Genomic DNA, 15401 nt, shown 5'->3' with positions numbered 1-15401 from the left:
TGAGTGTCTCAGTGAAAGGGAAGATGCTGAATTTAGACAGGGCTGGTACCTGGAGCCTTTCCAGCCTGCAGCCCCTCTTTCGACGGGAATGCCAGCCCTGCCGTATGCCCTGCCGGACTGCTGGACCCCACTGCCTCCTACCCCGGGAAGGGCAAAGTCTTCGCGGCCACCTTTTGGATTTTGTCAAGCGCAGAGTTGCAAACCTGCCAGCCTCTGCCAGGCTGGAGTCCCCTGGAAAAGTCCTAGGAGCAAGTAGGAAATGGCTTTTTGGCTGTCCGCGGCATTGCTCAACATTTTTGGACGCGGATCCCATAGCTCAGGAACCGTTCCAGAGAACAGGACTTGGACAGCTTTTTCTGGAGCCAGCAGCGGCAGATCTAGCAAGGCAGCAGCAGCAGTCCCAGGGCACAGCCACCAGCCCCCGGGGCCCGTCCGCACCCCGGCGGGGAGGCGGCTGCGGACCGGAGGCGGGAGCGATGCCCTGGCCCCCCACCAGTGCCGGGGGCACGCTCCCAGCGCCCCTCGACGGCATTCCCGGCGCGTCTCTCGCCGGTGTTCGAGCTCCCTAGCGCTCCTGCGGGGCCCAAGTCTGCACGGCCGGAGAAGGCAGCGCATCGCCTCGCCCCGATGGGAACCCACGAGCCCGTTCCCGGGGCTGCGGGCGCATGGCTCCCTCTTGGTCCCACAGCTCCCGGGGACACAGCCTCTGTCCCCCGCCGGGACCCCCGCCCCTCTCCAGACCCCGCGCTCTGGGGCTCCGTGCTTCGCCCGACGGAGAGGGCTGGAGGAGAAGCGTCGGGTCGTAGCACCAGCTCCGCAGGGAAACACGTCTGGTCTCCGCTCCTGTCCGTCTCCCCTGTCCCGCTTTTTCTTTTCCCCGGCCACTCCGCATTAAGAAAAAAAAAAAGTGGTCTCTCCAGCTTGGCAAAGGCTTTCCCATTGTTTCCCAGACAAACAGTGGAGGGGCTGGGGGCTGCCATCTCCGCTAGGTTTGCTCGGTGTCCCGGGCAGCCTTTGATGTGCAGCGGCCGTCGGGCAGCGCCGGCGGTGGGCGGGCCGAGGGCAGCCGCGGCAGCGCCGCTGTCCCGCTCCCCGGGGGCTGCGCCCGGCTCCCCGCGGGCCCGCAGGGTCTGCCGGGCTCCTGCAGCCCGATGGGGGCCGGAGGGTGCGAACGGAACGTCCCAGCGCCATCCGCACCCCAATCCGGCCGGCTGCAGGCCGCTGTCCCCGCGAAGGGACGCACCGGGGGCAGCGGGATGGCTTGTTGCGCTCTCGGCGTCTCCAGGGCGGGTGTAGAGCCCAGCTGGAGCCCCAGCTCCGCTGACTAAGCTCTGTGTCCTTAGGTGGGACAAGACACGGGATCAAAGCAAGGAGACAGGCATCAAAGATCTCTGTGTCATCGTCTTATCAAAATCTGAGCTGCGGAGATCCGACTTTTAACTCTGTGTGTAGAAAAACTAGGAAAAGATCTCCCAGCAAGGGACTTTGGTTTTAGCTTCGAGTTAACAATGAGTGTTTTAGAACGGTCTGCAGCTAAACAGCGGTGTAGCCAACCTCAAAGCTTGGGGGGAAAAAAGTTTGCAGAAAAATGAGACCTCACAAAACACTGGGATTTAGGAGTCCACGAGCAAAGCAGCTCTCTCAGCCTGCAGGCACTCTGCTGCTGCTTTTAAATGAGATCCCTTGTTGTGGTCCTGCTCTTCAGGCACTGAGGGGCAGGAGGTGTGCCAGTCCAGCTGCCGTCGGGTGCTGGGGCCATCTTTGCTGTTACTAGTTTGTTGATGTATGGGAAATCTTCATGTGGCTCTGAGGATAATACATAGGTATTAGGTTTCAAGAAAGCAGGAAGTAATAAATATTTTAATAAAATACTTCTCTACTACAGCATTGGGCTAGGATTGAAGTACAGTATATCTAGACAGAAAGTCTTGCATAGCCCAGACCTCACAGATCATTTCCAGCTATACCCTTTGGTCTAAAAAGGAGGCTGAAATCTATAACTTCATATAATCCTTGCCTTGCTTGCTTCTTCATTTCATCGTGACTACAATCGTACCTACTTTTGTACATGAACTCTAAAATTTTTAATAGGAGATGTTTCCTTTTTTACCTTTGAAGACATAAAGACAAAGGAATGATTTCTGAGAGGTGATTTTTCCTGGTGGTGATGAGAATTGCTGGTAATTTAAAGAAAAACAAACAAGAAAGCAAATGATCCTTTCTCTCCCTTATGCCTTGCTCTCCTGCTTGACTCATCTCTTTCAAGCCTACGAAGCTTTGTGTGGGTGCCCAAGGGAAAAGTTTGCAATAGCTAGGCTTCCTAGCTCTTGTGGTCAACTGAGATGGATATTTTTTTCCGCACAGTGCTTCTCAGCACTTGAGTCGGGATCTGAGGTGTTTTTTGATTTGATTCTGAGAACCTAAGGAAGATAGGAAGATATATTACTTGGAAGTGCTAGCTGGTTTGTTTGTTTGTTTGTTTGTTTCTTTTTCCTCTTGTTTTCTGGGACAGTCTGGAAAACCCTCCTTGGATCAAGTGGGAAAATTTAGGCTTTGCAATTCCCCCACCACCCTTAGCTCCTAGACTCTGAGGGACTCTGTCCTGGAGAGTTAGGCTGAAGAATTGGGACTGACTAGAAGGCTCCTTGGGAGGCAGCCTCACTGTGTCCTGCAGGGCACAAAGTACTCAGCAGGAGACCAGCACTGGGCTACCCTTAATGCATGGCTGTTCCTTGGGTTTTTCTTGCTGCATAGTTTTTCTGTGTACAGGCTATGCTGGATTCAAGTATTTGTTAAGGGCCATGGAGCAAGCCTCATTTTGGGAGAATATTTATGCCAGTCTTTTTCATTGAAGAGCTTTGAGCCTTTCCCCAGTAAAACCATCAGACCCACATGTTAGCGCTGCAGGGCAGCGCTGCTCTTGTGGAGAGTTGAGTTTGCACTTTGGGAACTGAGGACCAAGAAATGTTTCAGAAGGTCCTGTCTGAACATTTACATTCAGCTGGTGACATATACCACAAGAAAGAAACGTCTTTTCTTGGGCTGGCCTTAGCTCTTCCTGGAAAAGATCAGCTTTCCCAGAAGGACAGACTGCCACTCTGACAAAATCACTGCTGAAATTACCCATCCCTCTCACAACAAGGATAATCATATCATTACGTGCCAAGATTTACAATCCAAATACTCTCCTATCCCTTATGTAAATACAGAGAAAATGGGACCAGGGTAGCTGTGTTGCTGGGATTTCGATTTTTTTTTTTTTGTTTGTTTGTTTGTTTGGGGTTTTGGTTGGGTTTTTTGTTTTTGGTTGTTGTTGTTGGATTTTTTTGTTTTGTTGGTTTTGTTTCGTTTCGTTTCTTTAATCACATGAAATTCAAAATGCAAGAATTTTGAATTTTGAGTTGATCCGGAGACCCAGTTTAGGCGGCTCCGTTGGAGGCCAGCGCAGCCCTTTGCCCGCAGGGGATGTGCCTGGTTAGTGCGGATCAACATTGCCATCCTGCGGCCGCCGCTGCGAACTTCAGCGGGACCCAGCCCAGCAGCCCCGCATCTCGGCAGATGGGCGGCTCTCTGCCTTGGAAGGGGTCTTCGGTGGATTCACAGCAGTGTGAAAATAGCATTTACCCTTGGCTCTTCTCGGTCCCCCTCCGCTCTTTCTCTTCAGGTCACGTAGAGCACTCGCCTAGGAATATCGTAATTTTCTAAGTGTGAATTTCCGTTGAGTTTCTGAACATTGATTTTACCTTGTCTTTTGTGGCAGAGTCAATGAAATCTTTCTTTATAGGAAGCCAGTGCTTGGCAGTTAGTGTTTGGAAAATTGAATACTGACTGATAACAGCTCTTTAGAATTAGCTTTCTGACTTTTTTTTTTTTTTTTTTTTTTTTTTTTTTTTTTTTTTTCCATAAAAGTGCACAAGGGAGATACCAGGATTTTGGTCAGAACCTTTCAAAATCTCTGTAAATTCAATGACTGTCCAACCCAGGGCAAACCCTTGCAAAGAGTTTGGCAAATCTGCCAGTGCATTACCTTGCTTTTACTATACACACCCACACTTCTATTTTAGCCAGCAATGTCCTAAGTATGCAAGAAAACAAGGTTTGCTCAAACTCACATTGTATATGTCGTGCTAATACTGGGTTTCAACTCGCATAAGCCTACTGGCTTCAGCAAGGCTACACCAAGTTATGGGTTGATAGGCCAGTGTTAGGAACTGAACCTGAGGTATTTATCCAGGGCTGAGATTCGGATAGCTGGGGACAAAGACGACTGGTCTGCCATTAGGAAGGTAAAGGAGCTAAAAATGTAAATATAGAAACCCAGGATAGATGTGCCTGCTTGGTGTTGTGGGAATGAGTAAAATCTCATGCACATAAGTGTGAAATGGTGCCTGTGTTAAACCTCGAGCCCGGCGTGGATGTGTGAGGGTATGCTGGTGCATTCTTAAGTAAGATGCGTGATGTAACTGAATTCAGACAGGTTTTGAACACGAATGATGTGAATCCTTAGTACATTATCCTGTCTTTCACAGCGAAGTTTGTTGCTCTGGGTCTTGATGAGATTAACGGGTCATTGGGGAAAGATCAAAGCTCTGGGTTGCGAAAGAAGAGCCAGATGGAGAAAGCAAGTTTAGTTAAGTCCTTGTGTTTTTAAACTGCAACGCTACATTGAGACACTCATTGATTTCAGCGTCAGCCAGGCCAAGACAGCAAGTTCAAAGCAGCACTTTGGAAATGCCATCACCTGCATTTCCATCGTTGGGCTTTAGTCCTCACTTACACTCACAGCTCTGCAACAAGTCCCCTTCAGCACAGCTTCTGGTGTGCAGGAGATGAACTAGCTTTGTTTTTTCTCCTCCTTTGCTGCATCACTTGCACTGAATAGTCTGACAAAACAACACAGGAGGGGGAGAGAATTGCCTTTTCAGTCAGAAAAGGGAGGGAACTTGGCAGAAGTAGGATAACATTGTCTTGTGGATCTTGGGAGATCAGGAGTCAGATCAATAAAGCAGACCATGGTAAGTCTGTAAAGAGTTACAGAGGGTTACTTTATTAGAAAAAAATGCAGGGTATAAATGTGATTAAAATGAGTAAAGAGGCTGAAAGTGAGGGAACTATTTGATATGCAAGAGTCTGTTATTGGTGGGAGACAGACACATAAACACATGGCAATTATTGCTAATTGAAGAAGCAGGCAAGATGCCTTGTCTCTGCTGGAGCTTTGTTAGCTAGATTTCTGATGGTCTTAGTACACGTTTTTGAGGAAGGTAGTCTTCTAATCCTTCTCTTGAGACCTTTATGTTTGACTATAAACTTCTTCTGCTCTGCAAAGGGGTGCTGTCTGCTCCACCCATTGCAGGAGAAAAGCAGGACTAGATCAGAAACATTCCTTGGCATGCTGTAAGCATTTAGTTCCCATATGGCACTGCCACAGTTGTAATAAGTAGATGCACCTACGTGCTTTCATATCTCAGCATCAGGAACTGAATACTAGAGAATGAATAGAAACTCTCCAGAACCTTTGAAAAAAAGTCCCTGTCTTGGCACATCATCCTTTATTTTACTCCTTGGTCAGTGTTTCAAATTAGGGGCTCTTCTGTGCAGTGCTTATTTAATCTCTTTTGGATTTGGGCCAAATCCAGTTGCTGTTAAAAGTCACCAACAAAGCATCTGTTGGTTTCAATGGGAGCAGGGATTGCAGAGTCTTCTCCTTTAGAAATTACCTAGCATGCCGCTAGAAGGTTTTATGTAGAAATGTCATTACAAGGCACAAAAATTGCATAAATACTGATTGCTATTGTTGCCTCTATAAGACAGATGCTTTAGGATTATATGTTTGAAAGCTGAAATAATTGCATGCGATCTATGACTCTCTGCACTGTTGGGGAGAATAGATGCTCTATGAATGGCACTGCTGGCCTAGAGTCTGTAATGGATTTATTTCATTAGAAAATTTCAGCATGTGTTTTAAATAGCGTGTCTCTCGATCAAGGGAATTCCTGCTAAATAAGCAATAAGCACTATTGTGTTACATTGTATTCTGTAAGCTATATATACACACATTACAATGGCAAAACAAAAATATCACTCAGGGTTGTACTATTTGTAATAAGAGTGGCTTTAAAAATGTACTTTTTCTCCCATAAAAGCTGCTTGCAGCTGAAAGGTCAGAACGTACTGCATGAATATGTTACATCTTCATTGATGCCTGTGAGGGTGCTGCCTCTGTGCAGGGGCATTTCTGTGGGCTCAGTCCCAGAGGCTGCAGTGGGAGCAGAGCTGCCTGCAGGCTGTAGGAGAGGGGATGCACCAGGACTTGGCACCACACCAGGACTTGGTTCCTTACACGAGGATTTGGTACCTCACACCGGGACTTGGCACCTCACACCAGGACTTGGTTCCTTACACTGCCAGTGTGCAGAAGGAGTCGTGGTGTCTCATCTGGCTGTGATCAGTCTGTGGCCACACACATCTTGTGGCAGTAGGTGGCATGGGTCTCACTGGGCTGTGGCTGTGAATTGGGGTCCCTGGGCCACTCCTCTTGGTGGCACTGTGTGTAATGATGGGAAGCTGCACTTGGGCGCTGCAGAAGAGGGGTCCTGCTAAGCCTTATGCACTTGTCAGTCCATTAATTGTCTCACTCCTGCCTTCTCCTTTCTGTTTCAGCTGTTGGCAGCTATGGGTACTTACCCACAGGCGTTCCTGATCCTGGGATGTTTTCTCACAGGTAATGTTCCTCAATCCTCTAAGCTTCCCTATCCCAGTTCTTCATAAACCCATGCTTAAACTCGCTTTCATTCTGCCCACAATAACAAATGCCACATGCTTGCCAGCTGGTTTTTTCTGCTTTTCCCCCCTGGCAGGCTATGACAAGCCCTACTGAGAACGCAGTACTTTCACCGGCCCCTATGGCCTCTCTGTCCCTCCTGAGCTGCCACAGCCTCCCACCGAGCGGCAATGTGCGGCACAGTGCTCTGCCCACCTGCGGATCCCGGCCGGGCTGGCTCTGCCTCGGTGGGCTCCCTGCATCCTCCCCGCCCAGCATCCCGGCTTTGCTGTGCCATGGGGATGGCAGGGCAGGGCTGGCTGGGCCACAGCGTGCCAAATATAGAAAGGGCCCCTAGAGCAAGGTAACTCTGGGCAGGAGTGGAAAATTATTTCAAAGAGTCTGGATTCCTGGTGCGGGTTTATTGCAGAGAGTGCCAAGTCAACTCAGTGGGCCTAGGTGCTTGTTTATTGTACAGGTCATTTTGTAGACTGGAACCACAAACATATTTCCTTGATGAGTTCCTCATTTTGTAGGGTTTGGATCCTCTAATTTTCCTTCTGAGAGTTGGACCTGCACCAACCCACCTGCAAATTACCTAGACTTGCAAATCTGAGCCTGTAACTGGAGATTACATCTGAAAACCAGTTCCATCTACAACATCTAGTTCAGTGAATTGCAGTTTTATCTGGCTACAAGCCTTCTGTACATTTTGGCTAGAGGTAGGCCTGATGTACAAGCTCCTGCTCCAGCCCTTTGCAGAAACCAATGTCAGATGTAAAATGCAGGTTTTTAGTCTTGGGAAGTTGTTTCCAAATTTCAGCTGTGAGCTTGCTTGGAAGCTGACAGGACTGCTGGTTTTGTGACCAGGGCTGTAAGAGGGTGTGAAATGCCTGTGACCCAGCAGCCGGGGTGTGGAATTCACTGGTCTGCAGTAGAGCTGTGTACAGCTTAGGGCTGGCAAACTGCGGTGAGGATTGGGAGCTATCTCTAACTTCAGCTCTGTCTGTCTTTCACCTCTTGATTTGACAAACAGAAGTCAGCAAGCAAACACTTAACATTTCAAAGGAAAGCCATTTGCTATTCCTCGGGCAAAGCTTTGGCTTTTAACAAGGGCAAATTTCCTGGGACATCAGCAGGTCTGATGCAGTCAGGAAAGAAAGCTGCTCTGACCCTCTCCCCTTCCTTTCACATCCCTGTGCTGAAGCTGTTTTGTGTATTGACGTGCTGTTTATTTGTGTCTTTTTGCAGGACCATTCCTAACATTTTGCCAGCTTCCTCTGCCAACTATTGTTCCCAATAGGAATGAAATGGTGGTACAGCTCTATTCCAATTTCACACTCAAATGCTCTGGAGACAGCGAAGTGAGCTGGCAGTACCCGGTGACCGAGGGGAACCACAGGATAGACATCAGACACGAGGAGAACAACAGCGGCCTCTTCGTGACAGTGCTCGAGGTGGGGAACGCCTCGGCCGCGCACACGGGCCTGTATGTCTGCTACTACAACCACACACAGGTGGAGGACGGCGAGGTGGAAGGCAAGGACATCTACATCTATGTGCCTGGTGAGTGGGGATGCCACAGCTGTGCAGGGGGCTCGGGGCGGGAGAGGTGAGCCAGGGATGTTCAGAAGAGGTGTAAATTGCTGGTGGCAGTTTACTGTCCGAGGAAGAGAAATAACCCCAGGGTTAAATCATATGTAAACCAAGGCCAGCCCCTGTAAATCTATGGATATGTTCTTCTTTCCTTCTATTGGTTTTCACTTTTTGAGAAGAGTTTGGGTTCTCGATAAGAGTGATGAACTCAGAACTTTAGAGCTGAGGTCTTCTGACCACCTGGGGGCTGGAGGGCAGACCTTGGTTGCCAGCTCAACTCATCTGTGGGAGCATGTCCAGCCTTCAGGTTTGCCTGGCTGCCAGGTGGGGATTAACAGAAATTCCAGGCTTTTCAGGGGGCACTTGGGTGGCTATCTTGGGATGTGTACTGACAAACCCAATGTGTGTACTGACCAAACCATACTAAAGCTGCTGCCAGGTGAGGAAGGCCATGTCCTGCTCTTAACCTGAATTAGGCTTTAACTGAGAACTGGAAAAAGCTCATGGGTGGACAGGGCCTGGGAAGCGTAAAGCATTGAAGATGTCCTAGGGGTGACTGTCAGAGGGAGGGGAAAGAAGTGTTCTTGCTGGCCAGTCTGACACAAGATTAAACACATGGTGCTACTGTGCAGTGCCCTGTAATTTTCAAGGCAAACACAGCCTTCCCAGGCCCTGCATTGCATTTCTCTTTAGTGGTGGAAAACTGTTGGACTCAGAAGAAATGGCATCCCTTCTTTTGGGAAGTGCTGGAAGTCCAGCTTTGCCCTCCCACCCCCTTGTTCTGACTGGAAATCAGCTTAAAGGCTTTCCACAATCTCTCTGGGATGAGAATCTTTATTGTCATAGCTGAGATAGGCACCAGAGGCTGAGCCACGACTGACTGCTCCTGTAAAGCCCTGTCTGGATGTTTTCCTCAGCACTGTCAGGGCTTCAGGGGTGAGGGTCACAACTGCAGGGGCAGAAGAGATCAAGCCACTGGATTTGCAGCAAACACATTGAACAGGGAACAAAAGAGTGGAGAAGAGATTGCAAATCATCCTGTGAAACTGCAGCGTGTTCTGAAGGAATGACGTCTGCAATGGCAAGGAAGATTCTGGAAGAGCAAAAAGCCAGGAGGCAATAACAGGACATGTTTAAAGGCTATTTTGCAGTGGCATTAAGTTTTTGCTGTCGACAGTGTGTGATTCAAGGACAGTGATTCTTCCAAGACTTTCCATTTGCCACAACAAATGTAATGTGTTTGCCTTCGTTCTTGAAGCAAGATGTTTCAGCAGAGGAGTATACTGCCAGCTTTGGCACATATATCTCAATATCCAAGCAGCTCTAACCAAATTGCCAGAAGATGTTGTTTATGTTAAGCAGTCATGCAACAAGTGGAGGAATATAAAGGCAGGAGCTGGAAGATTTCTTCAAGAGGACTTTTTGGTTTGGTTTTCGAAAGCCTCTAGACATCAGCCTACCAGATTCGCAGGGAGAGACACCCTGTAATTTTTTCCACTTGCTAACCATCAAGATGTCATAAAGGCAGAAACATATCCTTTTCTCCAAATTACAGAGAATGTCTCTGTTTCCACTATAAACTTTGTCGTTACAATTGGTTTTCCTGCAAAGAATTAGGAGGGCAATGGGTGGCAGCAACCCACTTTAGCCAGGGAGGATTACGTTGGGACTTCACACAATATCCTATTTTCACTAACAGCACATAGAAAACCAAACTAGGTGAATCTTGTTTCTGTTTTAAATTACAGTGGGAAAATGAATACATGGAGTTGGCAGCATTTTTGGGATGGAGTGCTGTGTTTGGAATATTGCTACAAAGAGCCTGCCAGTGCAGCAGAATGTCTATTGTTGGAGGGATTTGGATTGCTATTTAATAAATTTTATTATAAAGCTTTGCACAGAAGCTTCAGGCTAGCAGGGATTATTTGTTTATTCTGAATGGCCAAATGGAGACGATTTGAGGGCTATGCTTTTTATGCATAATGTTATGCAATTATGTTTTAAACTCAGACTTTGGATTGGCTGGAAAGCAAAGTTGGCATGTGTTTTGTTGACTTTAAAAGAAATAAAACTACCAGGTCCTTGTTTGCTTTTTTTCCTACTTGAATACTGTATTTTGAAAACCACATGCTGTGACCATAATTAACTATGTCTCATAACTGTAATGTTGGACATGTTAGAAATACACGAAGATAAGTACCTTGAACTATTTTTGATGAAATGTGGCTTTAGTGGTGTTCAACATAAACAACACGAGACTGACTTCAACTTGTTTTTTTTTTTTTTTTTAACTTGGAAAGTGTTTGGAATTTTTATTTTATTTTTATTTTACCCCCTGCTTATATATTGGTTAGCAGACAGCTACTAATTAAAAAAGCTAAAAAAAAACTAACTTAAAGTCATGTGAGTTGTGGATAATAACACGTAACATTTTGGGGAGGGGATCTTTCGTCTTTTTTGTTTTGCATCCTGAATTGTCGCAAAGGAACCTATGCCCTTTCCTGTTTTGTCCTTAGGAGAAAGGTTTCATTACACATCACATCAAGTAGCTAAAATGAGATACCACATGAAATTAGCAAACCTTACCTGCAATATCTGAAACAGAGGGAGAATGAACTGTGCAAGTTTCACTTATAAGTGGTCATTGATATGCAATGCTTGTACATGGACTTGCTGCAAACAAGACAGTGTAAGATTGCCTCTTGTTTTTTTACAGACCCAGACATGCCTTTTGTTCCTTCTATACCCGAAGACCAGTTCATCCTGGTAGAAGAAGGTGATCCTGCAGTTATCCCTTGTCGGACAAGCGACCCAGAGGCCCAAGTGACTTTAGTTAACAGCTTAGACAAGGCTGTGCATGCTTTATATGACACCAAACAAGGCTTCATAGGGAATTTTCCTGCGGGCTCATACACATGCAAAACAATGGTTAAAGGCGTGGAGTTCAAATCTGATGAGTTCCTCATCTATATTATAAGAGGTATTTCTTTCTATTCATTTTTTAAAAAATAAAAAGTGCTTGTGTTCTTTCTTTACAATGTAAGAGCACCAGCATCATGGGGTTATATAGGATATTTCTGCAATGATGAGCTCCTTGCTCCTCTGGCAGTACTGCCACTTAATTGCAAGTTTACTTACAATTTTGATGAGAATAACATGTCTTTATCTTCTCCCCAAAATTATTGCAAGAAAAATGTTTTGTAGTCCATATATTTTCAATCTATTTGCTGAAACACAACTTAAAAGGCTGGTGTTTACCAGTGGCTTTGAACTGTAGAGCTCTGGGTAGCCTGAAAAACATATTGATTTAATTATTTTGAAAACATTTTTCCTGGCCATCAAGGAATCCTCAAAGACAGTCACTAATTAGCAAAATGGGACATTGTTTTTATTCCCAATACCTTTTTACAGGGGGATTTGAGATAGGAACCTCTAATTGAAATTTTATTTGTGGAACATTTCTTTGTGGGATTGAACTGCAGTTCATGCTTTAAATACAAATTGTTTATATCAGTATAGATCAGCAGTACTTTTAATGAATTTTCAAGGTGATTCCTCAGTAGAGGAATTGAAAGGGAAATCTTCCTCTCAAACTGCACCATGTGAAAATTGTACTCTTTTAAAAATTAAATGAGATGTCTCTCTCTCTTCTCTTAGCTACTTCACAGCTGCCTGTTGAAATTGAAGCTCTTAAAACTGTCTACAAAACAGGCGAGACCATTGTAGTGACTTGTGTGGTCTTTGACAATGAGGTGGTTAATTTACAGTGGAATTACCCAGGGAAAGTGGTAAATATCTCGTTTTCTTTCTTTTTTTTTTTTTTTTTTTTTTTTTTTCACAACATTTGTAGTTATTTATTTGGCAAGCAAGTGAGGTTGTAAAACATTCTTCTCTTATCTGAATGAGGGCTGCTGAGGAGAGAAAACCAAGTAAGTTCTTTTAATTTTAGGTTACCATATAAGAAAGTCAGTCCCAAAAGGTAAATTTTCTGTTAGTAACTAAGCAAAGCATGAGAAGAAGGTGAGGTATGGCTGAGGAAGTAATGCTGTCTCTCAGGTCTCGTGCTACTGCCAGAAAAAGAAATCTTGTGAAAATTGAAAGATCTAGGTATGTTTGGCATCTGAGTAGAGTTCAGCTGCTGAAGGTCTGAGCCTCTAAAACAGCTCTCTTAAATCCTGGTTCTTGGGGATAATAAAGGACAATGAAGAATCAAGTCTATAATCTTAAGTGCTCTTCATTATGCAGATGTAAACTGAAATAATTCTTACAGTCACTGAATTTACTAATGAGAAACATCTAGTAAGAAAATCTTGTAGAACCCTGAATTTTTTTTTTAACTGGTTTAACATCCTTTTGCAGTGAAAACTTTTATTCAGTGGAACTTGGCTAGGGCCAGTCCCAGGCAATTTCAGAGTATCCAGTGTAAAAAGTCTGGTTGTTGAAGGAATGATGCAATTGAAGTGTACTTAGTTGTTACTCCAAATCCAACTTTTTATTTAAGTAAGTTAAGAACCCAAGAGGAAAAATTATTTGAACAAGTTTTGTCTTGTTTTCCATCTTACACATCAGTATAGTCTCTGCTATATGCCACCTTTCAAAACTAGCCCCAGCATATTTTTGTACCAGCCCCTTATGATAACATGTTGTGTCATTTTCACCATTCCTTTACTCTCAGGAGTTTCCTCCTTGTCAATAAATAATTCTTATTTTGAGAGTAGGCAGCACATAGCATCTATTAACTGGTTACTGTTTGTCTGATGAAGGGGATAAAAATTGATCTTACTTCATGGACATTGAACAAAGGGGACTCAAGGTGCTTTTACATCTGAGGAAAAGGTAGTGCATAAAGAGTAAATTTCTCTGTCAAGTTGCTTACCCAAATTTTCAAAGGTATTTTGGTTTTTGTGTTTTTTCAAAACACAAAAGGGTTTATTTTCACAGGCACAGTTTTTCTGTTGTGGCTGAAAGAGGCATCCTTGTCTGAGTAAACAAGTCTTTTGCCACACAGAATTTAGATGTTTGCTTTCACTTCAGGGATATCAAAGATCCTTGGTGATGTGCTTTCAACTCAGTTACTTAAGCAAGGTTTTTTTTCCTTCTCCAAACTACAGAAAGAAAAAGGTCTGATAAAGCTTGATGATATCAAAGTGCCATCGCAGAAGCTGGTTTATACCTTGACCATTCCTGAGGCATCGGTGAAAGACACAGGGGATTATGAATGTACTGCTCGGCATGCAACCAAGGAGGTTAAGGAAAATAAGAAAGTAGCCATTACAGTTCATGGTATGGTCTGATTTCAGTGTCTAAAATTATCAACACATTGGAAAACATAATTCTTGAAAAATGTTGCATAGTGTTTACACAAGGCTTTTTCATTTGCAGACAAAGGCTTTGTTCACCTGGAGCCTCAGTTCAGACCTCTGGAAGCTGTCAACCTGCATGAAGTAAAAAACTTTGTTGTTGATGTGCAGGCTTACCCAGCACCAAAAATGTACTGGTTGAAGGATAATGTGACTCTGATTGAAAATCTTACAGAGATTGTTACTACTTCAGGAAGAGTCCAGGAAACAAGGTAAAAAACCTTCTGAGCCTTACCTTGCCATGCTGACTCGACCTCCTTCCCCAGGAAACTGGGCACTACTCCTGCTCACTTTTTACACCACAGTTTGTTGCTTCTTCCTCAGTGGCGTTTAAAAATAGTTTAGTTGTTTTTTGTTCTAAAGGGCAATGCCTAATTTACTTCTTCTTACTACCTTCATAACATCAACCTCTTCAAGGTTCTTGAGCAAGAAACTTCATCACTCCCTTTAGGACGTCCCACACCAAGAATTTCTGGCTGTTTCCAGTAAAATCAGGGCTTTGTCAGGTCCTTGCAGAAAGTAACTAAGGCCACTTCTTTCTCACTTATATGTTGATAGTTATTTACCACTTGAGTAATGACTTAGTTAAAGGCATGCTAGAAATGCTAAATGTCACTATGTTATAATTGCAACATACCCAGATTACATGTTGCTCTAAAATGATTTTTTAATATCTTCTTAAAAAATACAAACAAAAACTTGCATTTCTGCAGGTTTCAGAGTGTTTTAAAATTGATACGGGCCAAGGAGGAAGACAGTGGATACTATACTTTGGTTGCTGAAAATGAAGATGAGATTAAAAAATACACCTTCTCATTGCTGATACAAGGTAAGCAGCCCCAAAGCCTTGCCCACCAGAACTCCTGGCACACAGCAAAGACTTGATCCACTGGCACACTGCATTGCCTGGAGTATGGAGCCATGAAAGGCACGAACCAGGCTGAGCAGAGGAGTGCGTGTTAGTCTCTGGAGCTCCTCTAGCCTGATCCTGGCTTTCACTTCTGCACTGGCCTTGAGCCAAAAAGAAACTTTATCCATCCAGCTAAGTAATTCCAGCTGACAGTAGGATGATAGCTCATTTAACATGACATGAAGACGTGGCACAACTGCAGCACTTCCTTCTCATTGCTCTAGCCTAGAATCCACTCTGTGCTACAGGAGATAAGCACCTCCTGCTTGAGTCTGTGTCTGTGGCTCTTGCTAAGGTGTTGGCCAAAGGACACCTGTCCTGCTTTGAAATTTGAAGCTGCTTTTTTGTAATCACTGACAAATATTTTAACAAACTCCCAACTCCTTCCCAGTTCCAGCTCTGATCTCAGCCCTCGTGGATGATCACCATGGCTCTGCAGGTGGGCAGACTGTGAGATGCTTGGCAGAGGGGACCCCACTTCCCAATGTGGAATGGCTGGTTTGCAAGGACATTAAAAAGTAAGAGGAGTGGGTGTTTTCTTACCTGAAATGTGACCTATATCCTCAATTATATTAACATAATTAGTTACTGTACCATGTTTTCCTCATCAAGAGCTAGTAAGTTTCAGATAATTCTTATTTATTTTTAGAGGCATGTGTTTTGTATTTCAAGAGATGTTGTCAGTGCCCTTCTTTTTACATCCTATAGGACACAAAACAATGCACCAGTTCAGCTTTCTCTCATAAAAGCTTTCTGTTCAGTAAGCTGACTG

The 15401-nt window shown here is 44.8% G+C and overlaps 1 protein-coding gene across 2 annotated transcripts in view; it reads left to right on the top strand.

Moving 5' to 3' along the window:
- PDGFRA (platelet derived growth factor receptor alpha) overlaps nt 1–15401 on the top strand; it is a 34424-nt gene that overhangs the window by 825 nt on the left and 18198 nt on the right. For both annotated transcript variants that reach the window (XM_058804408.1, XM_058804409.1), the window contains exons 2-9: nt 6664–6724; nt 8015–8329; nt 11076–11339; nt 12017–12147; nt 13471–13642; nt 13742–13931; nt 14433–14548; nt 15021–15147. In XM_058804408.1, coding sequence (XP_058660391.1) covers nt 6676–6724; nt 8015–8329; nt 11076–11339; nt 12017–12147; nt 13471–13642; nt 13742–13931; nt 14433–14548; nt 15021–15147 — 1364 coding nt within the window. In that variant the 5' untranslated portion in view covers nt 6664–6675. The remainder of the gene's footprint in view (nt 1–6663; nt 6725–8014; nt 8330–11075; nt 11340–12016; nt 12148–13470; nt 13643–13741; nt 13932–14432; nt 14549–15020; nt 15148–15401) is intronic.

This window comes from Ammospiza caudacuta, chromosome 4 (assembly GCF_027887145.1).
Source record: "Ammospiza caudacuta isolate bAmmCau1 chromosome 4, bAmmCau1.pri, whole genome shotgun sequence".
NCBI lineage: Eukaryota > Metazoa > Chordata > Aves > Passeriformes > Passerellidae > Ammospiza > Ammospiza caudacuta.
The sequence above is the reverse complement of the archived record's forward strand: the minus strand, read 5'-3'. Positions and strand labels throughout refer to the sequence as shown.